At 36.1% G+C, this 12413-nt stretch overlaps 1 protein-coding gene across 1 annotated transcript in view; it reads right to left on the reverse strand.

Moving 5' to 3' along the window:
• Nucleotides 1–379: 379 nt before the first annotated feature.
• Nucleotides 380–12413, reverse strand: part of LOC149463730 (cadherin-10-like) — a 590257-nt gene continuing 578223 nt past the window's right edge. The window contains exons 10-12 of the mRNA XM_089674841.1: nt 10567–10675; nt 9161–9412; nt 380–2397 (exon numbers count right to left, since the gene is read on the reverse strand). Coding sequence (XP_089530967.1) covers nt 1907–2397; nt 9161–9412; nt 10567–10675 — 852 coding nt within the window. The 3' untranslated portion in view covers nt 380–1906. The remainder of the gene's footprint in view (nt 2398–9160; nt 9413–10566; nt 10676–12413) is intronic.

A 12413-nucleotide genomic window follows, 5' to 3' on the forward strand; every position in this document is an offset into this window, starting at 1 on the left:
ATTGCTTGGAATATTAAATATACAAAGTCTGTATATAACTATTATCTAAAATTTAAAAAAAAATTGTCAGTAAAATATATTTTCTTACTTTAGTATATAGTATGTCACCTCCCAGAACTCAGATTTTCAGCTTTCACTGTTAAATAGTATAGTTCAAGGAGGAGGATGGTTTGTTTTATTCATTACTTAATGGGCAGTCATCACCTGGTACAAAAATAAACTCATACACATATTATATGCCCTACTGCAAAAATATACAGAATGTGTGTGTGAAAAAAAATGGCTACAAGATCTAGTAACCCACACTTGTCATTGTAAACAATGCTACTCAATAGTTATTTTGTGGACACAACACAGTGAATCATGCTTATGATAAGGATCATTGTAAGAATCAAGGGGTTTATTTACTAATGTTATACATTTTACAGGTCCACCAAATCTATGTTTTACCGTGTTATACAATTTAATATAAATTAAATTCCGAACTTTTAGCACACCTGTTATGAAATAAGCACAAAATGTGTCATTGCCAGACTTATTTTCAAAATGCTAGATACCCAACTGTGTCTGGCTTTTGTAGTCACAACAAGACCAAGCAAGTAGTAACTGTCAGAAAAATGTGAGAATTACTTATTTCTCTTCTTGTTCTAGGTCAACAATGATTCAAAATGCATTTGTATATCTAAACCTGAAAACAAAAATATAATATATTAAAGCCAACCAGTTATTAGCTGTAGTGGCTGCATTAGTTTTCTTTTTTCAGACTAAGAAAATGTTTAGCAAGTACATAAAATACCTCTATTTCCAGAGAGCCTAAAAAAACCCCAAAACAATCTTTTTTGTGTGAAGTATAATTTACAACAGTCCTAATGGTATGGACAAAGGCAGACAAGTTTGAAGTACAGCCTGAGTGCTAACCGTGGCTCCATCCATAGCTACAGTGGAGGAAAAAATGTAGTCTCCCCCCCCCCCCCCAGGGTCAGGATTTGCAGGATTGTCAGGTAAAAATAAAGTAAAAAAGCCAGGAAAAAGAAAATTAGGACAACCACCGCATCTGAAGACCAGTATAGTTTATATAAGATTTTTGTTTTGGGTTTCGATACACTTTCAGTCTAAGCAAATACAGGTGTGCAACAAAAACATGTCTTTAGTAAATAACCCCAAAGTGTTAATATCTTATTTTTTTCCACTTAACACATTTTGGTTACTACTCTCCTACTGAGTTTCACTTTTTTTGCCCCCATTGCCTATAGTTTATGATCTGAATTATATAGGCATTAAGCAAGTTGTAAAAACAGGTTTATTTCTTAAAAATAAATACAAAAATATAAATATAAAACATTGGCAAGATACTATTTGATGAAATGAAGTTCTACTAACATATATCTTCACCAGCTTCAATACACTAACATCACATGTACATTTTCTGTACATTTTAATGTACATAATGTATCAGAAATGTATCAGAAAAATCATTTCCTGGTTCCCTCTGAAATTTAAGAAAAAAAAAATAACAAGAAAATGCTGCAAATGGAAAGGCAGCCAAATTACCCGATAAAAGCAATGTGTACATGAGTTTGTACGAGGAAGTATTCTTCTGTTCAAGTCTTCAAAGTGATCATTGGATTTGACATACAACAAAGCAACCACGGCATTTTACCCATGGCTTATAATTAACATTAGTCATTCTCTAGGGTGATATTCTACATTGAATAAAAACAGATGAAATAAATGAATGTGGTATAAAGTTTTTTTTTCTCATTTTTTTAATGTATTATTGTTATTATTTAACACTGTGCCAAGTGTCAGAAAAAAATTATTTTAAAATTGTTAATATTATTTCCAAGTGCCCGCAAACTTATTCCATTTAGCTTCAAATAAAAAAAGATTGATCGTACTGTGAAAGTTAAGAATCTTTATCACTCTCCCCACTGCCGTACATTTCAGCTAGTTTGTTGAAACGAGGACCCCATTCCTTGAGGTATTCATAGTTTTGGTCCCCTTCTGTTGTACTAGACTCTAAAGAACTTAAAGATTCAGCTATAGAATCATTTCCTTCATATGCATATGTTGCAAGTGAATCATAGGGTGGTGCAATAGGATCATTGTCATGCTCTTTTAGCCTTTGGTTAATGAAATCACGAACATCTGTATTGTCTGGCACAGAAGCAGTTCTCCTTGGTAACAACAGGCTTTCAGGGACAATATCTCTACGGTGTTTCTTATCCTCAATCGCACCAGGATTTCTGAGTGTGCCAATATCAAAGGCTTGTGTATCTTCTTCTCCGCCTCCTTCATCATTGTAGCTTACAATGTTGTCTCTAATGTCCTCTTTAGACAGGACTAATGGTTCTTTCTTTCTCTGTCTTTTCAAGGCAGCAAACAGCACCACAATAACTAAAAAGGAGAAAAAAGATGTAAATAGAAGACAAATGCGATCCCATTTCATTAGTAGTGATACGATTGAATAAATCAAAATATCAATATGTTACTGCCATTAAGTTATTATTATTGATAGTAGTAGTGAGTAGTGTTAATGGTGGTAGTAGTAGTGGTGTGGTGTGTGTGTGTTTAATTTTGTATCAGTCATACTGGACTTGCATGGCAGTCAGAAAAGCTATTTCTTGTGTACAGATGAAAGAAACAAATGTGACTTAAAAATAAATAAAGTGACTTTCTCTGGATCCAATAACAACAATATAGGCATCCACTTTTTCCATTATAAATTCAAAGTGGAGTCTCCTGTTTAGCTGTATGCTTCATGATGGCTATAAAAGCATAAATGCCATTGAAAAAAACAAATCAACATGTTGCCTTGCTCTGATGGATTACTTAAAGTGGTTGTAAACCTCAGACATGAAAAATATACAAAGTGTATCCCTCAATAATGTGCTAGTGCAGTTGCTTTATATTCGAGGGGAAGCTCTGAAATGAGGTGAAGCTCTGAAATGAGGTGATTTCTTTCATCCAATCGTGTGCAAGCAAAAATGATGTTTTACTTTATTTTCTTTGCATGTTCCCCTCAGATTTAGAGCAACTTTAAGTGCACTTGGAGTGCACAGCGTATTTGCCTTTAGTAAATTAACCCCCATGTGTCATTTCTGCCTGCCGCTTCATTCCTCCGCTATCAGCATTAATCACTTCTGACACGTTTTCCTGACACCAAGAGAAAAATGGAGATTGGGGAGGAACATCCATCAGATTGACAGCCCTAGCTCTCTTCTTGGAGGGGGGGGGGTGTCCCTTCCCTTCAATCAGCTTTCCTTGCTGAGCTCTGCAGAGTGTAATTTCAGCTTTCCACCCCCTGTTTTCTGATCTTTAAGACAAGCTTTATAAATGCAGTATTTTGAAGGGATGTAAAGAAGAGAAGGCTGCAGGTAGACAAGTACAACTTATGTAGGAGGATTTGTTTCATCTCTGTGGATCACTTCAAGCCAGTCACTTCACTGTGTATTTGTACTGTAAGGATTTGCAACCACTTTAACATAACAAATCTTTACTACTTTTGATAATTGGCAGCTTGCTTACTGTTTCCTTATCTATGAACTAACATACTCAGTGCAGTTTTGTAACCCTGGAAGGTGAGAGTCAGATTATTTTCTTTTTCTTTGTTGGAAAACAGAAATATGTAAGCTGAACTAAGAAACCTACAGACTACTAGTCAATCACATTTGAAAAAAGAAGTCTTCTATAATTCACATATTTGACTGTTGGGATTATTTAAGTACAAACATTCACTTAATTACGTTAAAAAGTTTGCTACAGCATGATATGCTAGAGGCACGGAGGTTTTTTGTGCCATGTTGAAGCAGGGACACATATGGAAAAACATTTGGATGGCTGCACATCTAAAACTACCTTTATTGAACACCATCCATAAAATCAGCAAAACAAGTACAGCAAGAGCAAGATCACATTTCATGCTTGACAGCTTATAGTCATATCTATGACTATACTGGAAAGCATGAAATTTACAGCCCTCTTGCTGTACTTGTTTTGCTTAATTTATGAACAGTGTTCAATAAAGGTAGTTCTAGATGTGCAGCCATCTAAATCTGTTCCATATATGCTTACAATTATGGGCTTTGCCAGCACTCATTCCCATTTGTGGCATATGCATGCAGATCGACCTTGATCGGTGTCCTTTCTTCTTGATAGTTGACAGCAGTTTTAATAGTATTAGTATTAATTATGATAATTATAATAAAATGTATACATCATCCCTACAATGGAAACAGGATTTAATATACACAGTACTGACTTTTTAGACAGTTTCCATTCACTTAAATTACTGGTTATTGGACACATTACTTTACTTGGCTTTAGTAGTATGGTCATATATATGATGCAGATCATATGCCATGTATACTGTATATACACTGTGTGTGTGTGTATGTATGTATATATATATATATATATATATATATATATATATATATATACACACACACAGTACATACACACATCTGTCAGGTTTTTAGTGATGTATATGGAGATGCACCCTATTGTCCGCAATTACAGTGGTCCTATCGGTGCAAATACAACTTGGTCTGAGCCACACCGACTTCTAAAATAGTCCATGCAAATATATATAATTTTTTTTTTTCATTTCATATTTTTTTTTTTTTTTTTTAACAACCCGGTCACACCAGGTGTGATTTGCCATGCCATGCGACTTGCAAATCGCATGGCAAGTCGCACCCTATTCGCAATTACAGCGGTCATGTCTGTGTGATTACGACTTGGTCTGAGCCGCACCAACTTCTAAAATGGTGTGACTTGCATAGACATCTGTGTCTTGCAAGTCGCACCTCAAGTGGCAATACCATCCAATTTGGACGTAAAGAACTAACACTGTACATCCTGTGTATGTGTGTGTGTGTATGTGTGTGTATGTGTGTGTGTGTATGAATGTGTATATTTTTATATATATATATTTTATTTTATGTTTGGGTTGGCGGTGTTTTGTGTGGTGGGACCATTGAGGAAGATGCACTGGTGGACAGAATAAAAAAATTAATAATAAATATATATATAATAATTTTTTTTATTATTATTTTTTTTTTCTTTTGACCAGTGCTTCCTCGGTAGTTTTGTCACATAAAGCATTGTTAATTTAAATAATAATTAAATTAAATAAAAAAAAATACATATATATATATATATTTATTTATTTTTTTTACCCTCCTCACCTTCAGGTGCACCCTGAAAACCCTCCTCTTCAGGGAAGCCTACCCCAATCTCAACTAACACCCGACCTCACCTAACAACTAACCTCCTCCACTCCTCCCACCACTCCATCCCCCACAGCCATCTCCTCCTGTGCCACCTTCCCCTCCCTCCTAGATTGTAAGCTCGAAGGAGCAGGGCCCTCGAACCCCTCGTGTATTGTATTGTTACTGTCTTGTCTCAGGTTATGTCCCCCTTGCTACTGTACAGTGCTGAGCATACCCATTGGCGCTATATAAATACTGTATAGTAATAATAATAATTTGTACTGGTGGTCACTGGGAAAGGACAGGAATGAGAAATCCAATAAAAATCCAATAAAATCCAATAAAAACATGTCTGGAACACAAAAAATGGATTTCTCAATGATGACACCAGCCTTGTGACTGCTATAAAATGTTTTATTTCCCCTTACAAGGGGGAAAATTTCTCCCACTGCCTTTTGTGTCTTTGGGAAAGGAAATCTTTTTGATGGATATTATTATAAAAAAGTGAGTATAGTTGTAATCCTTGCCCACTGTATGCAAAGCAAAACAAGTTTTCATTGGAGGGCTACTTTAAAATCATTTAAGTAAAGAAAGGTTAGAAGGAAAATATTTTTGGTGAAGAATAATGGACTATGGATATATAATAAAACTAATATGCAAAAAAGATTTTCTTGCATACAATACACTTATCTGTCATGAACATGTCCAGAAAATTACTCAGTGAGACAAATACAGCATAAGCACAGAAAAAAGGCCTTTAATAAAACTGTCACTTTTACATTAGCCCTGACTTGCTTTATTCCTATTACCGCCTTTGGAATTATAAAGGCCATATTTTACTAAATTATGTTGATTTAAAAATACACAAATGCAAAGGGATAATTCTCTAGAATTCCAATTTCATTCTTTACTCTTCTGCTCCTTTAGATAAGCAAATACATAATTGTAAAAACTAATGGATATTGCTGATTCTTTTTAAAATTAAATATCTAGTAATTCTCAAGCAGTATGTTTGCCTGACAAGATACTGAATGCATGATAATCGCCCATGTCATCAAATGAGTCATTGATCTTTTACTGCACCTTATTTTAAAGCAGTAAACATTATAAAGAGCATTTCATATTGCGATTACAATGATAGATATGCAAAGGTCACTCCTATAAAACATAAAAGTCTTAAAGTTAAATCATAACAAACCAGAATAATGGAAAAGTAGCTTAGAACAAAAACAATGAATAAGGAAATATTACCTTCAGCACAAACCATAATCAACAACACATCTCAGGGCAAAATTTTGTATCTCTCCCAATTCCCTCCCTCCCACCAATTAACAGACTGCCTTATTTACCTTATTTAAAGAAAGCATTGAAACCTAATTTTTCACCTGAGTTTGCTATCTTTGTCCATTGCTGATGCTGTTTACAAGAGACTGGTGACAGGGGCTGACAGACCATTTGGGCACTCGGGCACTGCCCGAGGGACCAGGGTCAGTAGGGGGCCCATGAGATGCCCCTGGTACCTTTCATAGGCTTTTTTGTGTGCAGTTTGAGTGTGGGCGAGAACACAGGGGCCCCATGATCCCCTATTGCCCTGGGACCCCATGAGTTGTCAGTCTGCCCCTGACTGGTGATACACCACTGCATCTGTGCCCACACCAGCCAGCCCCTTATATTTACTTCCTCATGCTGCTACATCTTCATGAGTCTGAGAGAATTCTGCTCCTGGACACAGTCAATGGAAAGTGGACACCAAAGGACCTTCTCATTCAATTGTACAAAAAGGGAAAAAATGTGCCTAGCACATCATGTGACCATGGATCTGGGTTAGTAAAATGGACATGCTCCAACATATAATTTTCTCTGAAGATGGCCATTGCGTATTTTTTGTACAATGATGACAATCAAAAACATAAATGCCTGCAACTATGTCAACTATGTCACATGTTAATAATAAAAATTAGCTCATTTTGACTTTATACTGCAGAATTATGGGCAGATGATGGGATAGAGTTTGCCCTAAAGTGGTAGTAAACACTTTTGGGTTATTTATACCTACAGGTAATCTTATAATAAAGCTTAATTGTAGGTAAAATTATCATCTCGTAATTGTGCACCATTTAGGAGATATTCTATCGAGCAACAGACAGTGAGATTCCCGCACGCATGAGCGGGAGTGACATCATTCAAGCGGCTGCAGCTGGCAAACCTGGAAGGAAGACTCGGTGAAGACTGAATCCTCTGCATTGGTGACAGCGTGCCACTGGAAGGCTTTGTTTTAAGATAAGTCCTTCATAATGTGCTAGTATGTGATGCATACTAGTACATTATGCCTTTGCCTTGCAGGGGGAAACTTTTTTTAAGTTTTCAAAGAGTTTACTACCTCTTTAATAGTTTGTATGTGAAACTAGCAAACAAAACTGGATTTCCATTAGTTTACTTGCCCATGCATTTTGCATGTTTGTAAAGTGTTTATAGTCTTTTTCCATTCAGTCGTTTAAAGGTGCTGTGACAGTGAGAGGCCCATTCACTGTGAGAATATAGGAAACCGTGACATGACATTCATATTAATGGTTAATGCAAAGTTCCAGATTATTGTTTCTGAGCAAAGAAAGCTGTGTTTTTGGCTTTCCATGGATTTGGCAGTTCTGGATGTCTGGAGCTTGAAAGTTCCAAAGTGTATTGGGAGGGACAGAACCATCAATCCTGTGCTACATGCCTGCAACCTGACTGAATACACAGGTGTGAAGGTTCATTGTATACTCAGGTCTGAGGATATCACAGCACTCCCAGCTTTCAAACCGCTCCCAGTGTTGGGAGACTGAAGGTCTCACCAAGGAGTCAGAGGGCCTCAGCCTGAAGTCGAGAGACAGAGGGTCTCACTGAGGGGTCAAAGGTGCCCCAGACAGAATCTGGGACACAGAGGGACTCACTGAGAGGTCAGAGGTAGTCCCAATCAGAAGCCAGGAGACAAGAGGTCTCATTCCAGGAGTCAGTTTGGCTCCTATCAGGGTTCCAGGAGACCCCAACCCATTGGCCAGAGGTGAGCCATGCAGTAGGGACAAAAAAACTAAAAGATCCAAATGATTCAGAAGAGCTGGACAACCTAGTTAGAGGGACTGATAAGAGGAGCTGCAGTGCTGTCAACAAGTGAACCAGGTGGCTTGGTATTTTGTTTGTGCCTAATGCTGTGGAATAAACCCCTGCATGGGCAACGGATGTACATGTGAACTTTCCATTTATTGAATAAAAGTGGGCTGCCATGCCCTAAAATACAATTTTGGACTGGAGCAAAATTCATTGTAAATGAACCTATTGTTTGAGTATAATATCCCCAATACCCCAGTGCTTATAACAGAACAGGCACACGGAAATTAAAGTATGATTAAATGTGCAGCTTTTGTCTGGTTTTATGGAATAAAATTGCACTGCAGTTTCATAAACACAAATACTTAGATTACACCAACAAAATGGATGATAATACAAGTGCATCTGATGTTGGCTTATTTCAGTACATAACAGCAATCATACAAGGTTTTCTTACTTATCTATTTGTTATTTCAACTAAACACTGTTGGTGTTGCCTAGGGCAGCCAAAGACAAGCAGGTACTACCTGATCTAATGTTTATGGGCAACATATTTGTAGGTACATTTGCTAACTGCGCAAAACTTGGTTTGACCAAAAGTACCATAAATCAATGCACTGAAAACACACAACAAACCACCTTTTATTATTCTTCTTCCACTTAATTGATGAAAGGTTTAATTGCCTTAGCAGTTCAGATAGGCTGCTGCTGAACTTCAAAATCAACTTATTTATTTTCTTTTATGCAACAAAAATGGAAGAATAGAAAATATGTACTGATAATAGATGCATCATTCATAATGTAAATTTAATAGACCTCACTGTAACAACAACAACAACAAAAAATATATATATACTTACGAAGAAGTATAATGATGCAAAGCAGAATTGCAATTAAAGCACCTGTACTCAGACCAGCAGGTAAGAGTAAGGCCTCAGCACTGCACGTCTGCATGTTTCCCTTGCTGTCACATGTGCATACTCTTATGGTTAACGTTCCAGTACTGCTTTGAATTGGGTAGTCGTTGTCAGATATGACCACTGGTAAAAGATATGTGTTTATTTCATGCCTGTTAAATCCATTCCTCCTTGTTAAAATCCGAGCTGTGTTATCTGCATAATTAAAAGAAAACATTTCTAAATATAACCATAAGATTTTGATAAGGTGAGCACGAGTTAGGTCAAAGTTTTAGGAGGGACAGAGAATGAGAAGATATTTTTCCAATAAAGGCACTTTTAAAAGCGCAAGGAAAGGATAATAGCAGTGTAAGTTCTTATTTTCTGTATTGCAATGTATTGTACAGAAAACTACCTGACATATCCCCAACAAGGTTCTTTTTGGTCATGCTCCAGGCCACCTGTTGATTGCAGTTGGACAGAAATGGGTATGAAATGCTTGTTGTAAGATATCTACAACTGAAACCATACAATGTCACTCCGTAGTCTGTTTTATACTAAGATCATTTTCACCTGGCAATATACAATAAGCTGAAAGCAGAAACCTGCTCATCTCAGTAGACACGTTCTTGTATGCCAAAAAGGTTCCTGTGGAGTGAGTGAGAGAATTGATATACAGTAGATACCATATATCCTGGGTGACTCTGGATCCTGAATGGATAAACAAACTCAGTTAGACCTTCTTTCCTAGTAAAGAGGTCAAATTGGTCTGGTGAGTGAATTAAATTTTGATTCAGCACTGGGTGTTGCACGCATATCTGTGGTGGAGGAACTTAAGCATCAAGCAAGTCTTCATACTTATGGAAAGACTGTTGTATTTACTTAGTACATGAACATTTTTTTCTCTTATTTTTTAAATATTTTTTAAATATTTGTAATGTTATTTCTAATGGATGATTATTATCTTTACAAACTGTATATGTTCACAAAAATTGTTGTATAGCAGTATAATATAGCAACACATTCAGATATTAGAAGATAATCCATTGTGATGGTCTTATAGCCAGATTTAACAGATATGGCTGTTTGGGACAGATGCTGGACAGCCATATTGTGAGAATAGAATCAGTTATACAAGATTAGAATAATTACAGTACAAGGATGTAGCATTCAACTGACCCCATACTCCACCCTGGCTATTTGAGAATTTTTTTGTCACCCATAGTAGTCTGTTCCAGTCCACTGTTCTCTTTATATGCAGTGTCAAAATGTAGGTTAAAAAAAGCAATTGATGCAATTTTAGCCTACACAGATAACACGCTTTCTTTATTAACTATAAAATTATGGGAATATTGCCAAAGTTAGTATACCTTCATTATCTTGGACAGTGAAGTTTGGGTTAACAGATGCTAAGCTGAAAAAGAATTTTTGCCCACCAGGAGGCTCATCTTTGTCCACCGCACTTATTGTCTGTATTAACTGTAAGAAAAAAAAAGAAAACAAGTGTTGTTAACAAAAAGCCAACCAAAGTCATTATTAAAAGGAAAGGAATGAAGTGTCTAGAAAAATATCCCATAGAATTACATGGCAAGTATGCAAATTGCCTTATTTTGGTAAACACATACATGATGCTGATACAGCATATATTAAATATGATACTCATATCACGGAAATGCTACTAATGTTTCTTACCTTCTAGTAACACTCATTTTTACACAAACCTATATTTTTCTTTCAAATAGAATTAGTGTTCACTAGAATAAAACATACAGTTGTTTGTACATATTTGAAAACAACATAACATGGTTACAGAACAACGTTGCAAAAATGTGGCAAAGCGTTTCCATTGCGTATCTCTGGAGCACCCAGAGTAATCCAGGTCTTTTTTTATACACATGAACAGGGAAAATAATTAATCAATTTGATTATTATTAGTTTAATCTGTCTTGCTTATTTGTATGCCGGCTGCAAATTAAATATTGTAAATGTATATAAAATAACAGTTTTATTATAAACATGTATTTTATTAACTATTCATCTGTCCTTTCACTTTTAGGTAAACTGTACAGAAGAAAACTAAATCAATCTTTTTGTCCCGTAGCAGAAATTACAGTAACGTATGTGCCAAATAGTGTCCTACTTTATGAATAGATGTGAAAAAAAGAAGTACAAGTACATGTACGGACATGTAATTTTTGCATAGTATTAAAGAATTCCACGTGGTGATTTCCAGATCTTTTCAAACATTTTAATGCTATATCTGTGGGTATAGGTAAGGCTTTCCAAGGGTAGCACAGAAACTTTATCTATCCAGAGGCTTGTGGTAGGAGCTTAGCCACTGCTGTGCTATTGCTTTTCTGAATAGATATAGGGTTCTGGTTACCATGATCTCTATCTGAGGATCATTAAAGGGGGTTCAAAGATTCCAAGGAGACACATTTTTTGCTCAAGATCAACAATGAAGCCGAAATAATCAATAATTTAATGATTAAAAAATGTAGTCAATTATTAGTTAATAATTTCATGATTTCAAACACATCTTGCCAATTCTGGAACAAGTTTGGACATCTTAATAACATGTAAATTATAACCACTGTCCCAAGGTACACTTAGAGCACAGCTTGAAATCTTCTCAAGATCTTAGCTTTGAGGCTGTCAAAAATCGGATGAATTTTATAATGGTTAATGAAAAACTGACGGCCATATTGTTGGATACCCATTCCAAATTTCTGCGGATATGGCGCCCCTGGCTGGATATAGCCAAACCATCAAGATTCGACCAGTCTCTTCTGTCAATATGAGGATGGATTCTGCTGTGATTTCCTTGGAGCCACCCCCCCCCTCCCTTTTTTTTTTCCTCTCTCTCTACTCTTTGTTCCTGTCTTTTCATTGAATGTCTTTTTCTATTCTTCTGTCTAATCTGTTTCTATCCATGTTCTAATGAGTGGGCTTATTGTTTTATGTGCTACATATGTAATGCTACTTATGCAACCTGGATTTCTCCATGAGCCCGAAGTTTGGTATCTCATGTTTTCTTTATGTCGATGTAGCAAAATTCCCTTTTAGAGTCTACAATTTCATTGACCTTCAAAGATTGTTAGTTGTCTCTTTCCTACCCCCCTAATCGTCTTTTCCCCTAGGGCATTTCTGTTATAAGATAAAGTTCACGTTTCTTCCAATATATGACTTACACTAGTGCTCAATTACATTGTACAAT

The sequence above is a fragment of the Staurois parvus genome, unplaced genomic scaffold (genome assembly GCF_062004578.1).
Source record: "Staurois parvus isolate SC_StPar_1 unplaced genomic scaffold, SC_StPar_1.0 ptg000153l, whole genome shotgun sequence".
Classification (NCBI taxonomy): Eukaryota; Metazoa; Chordata; class Amphibia; order Anura; family Ranidae; genus Staurois; species Staurois parvus.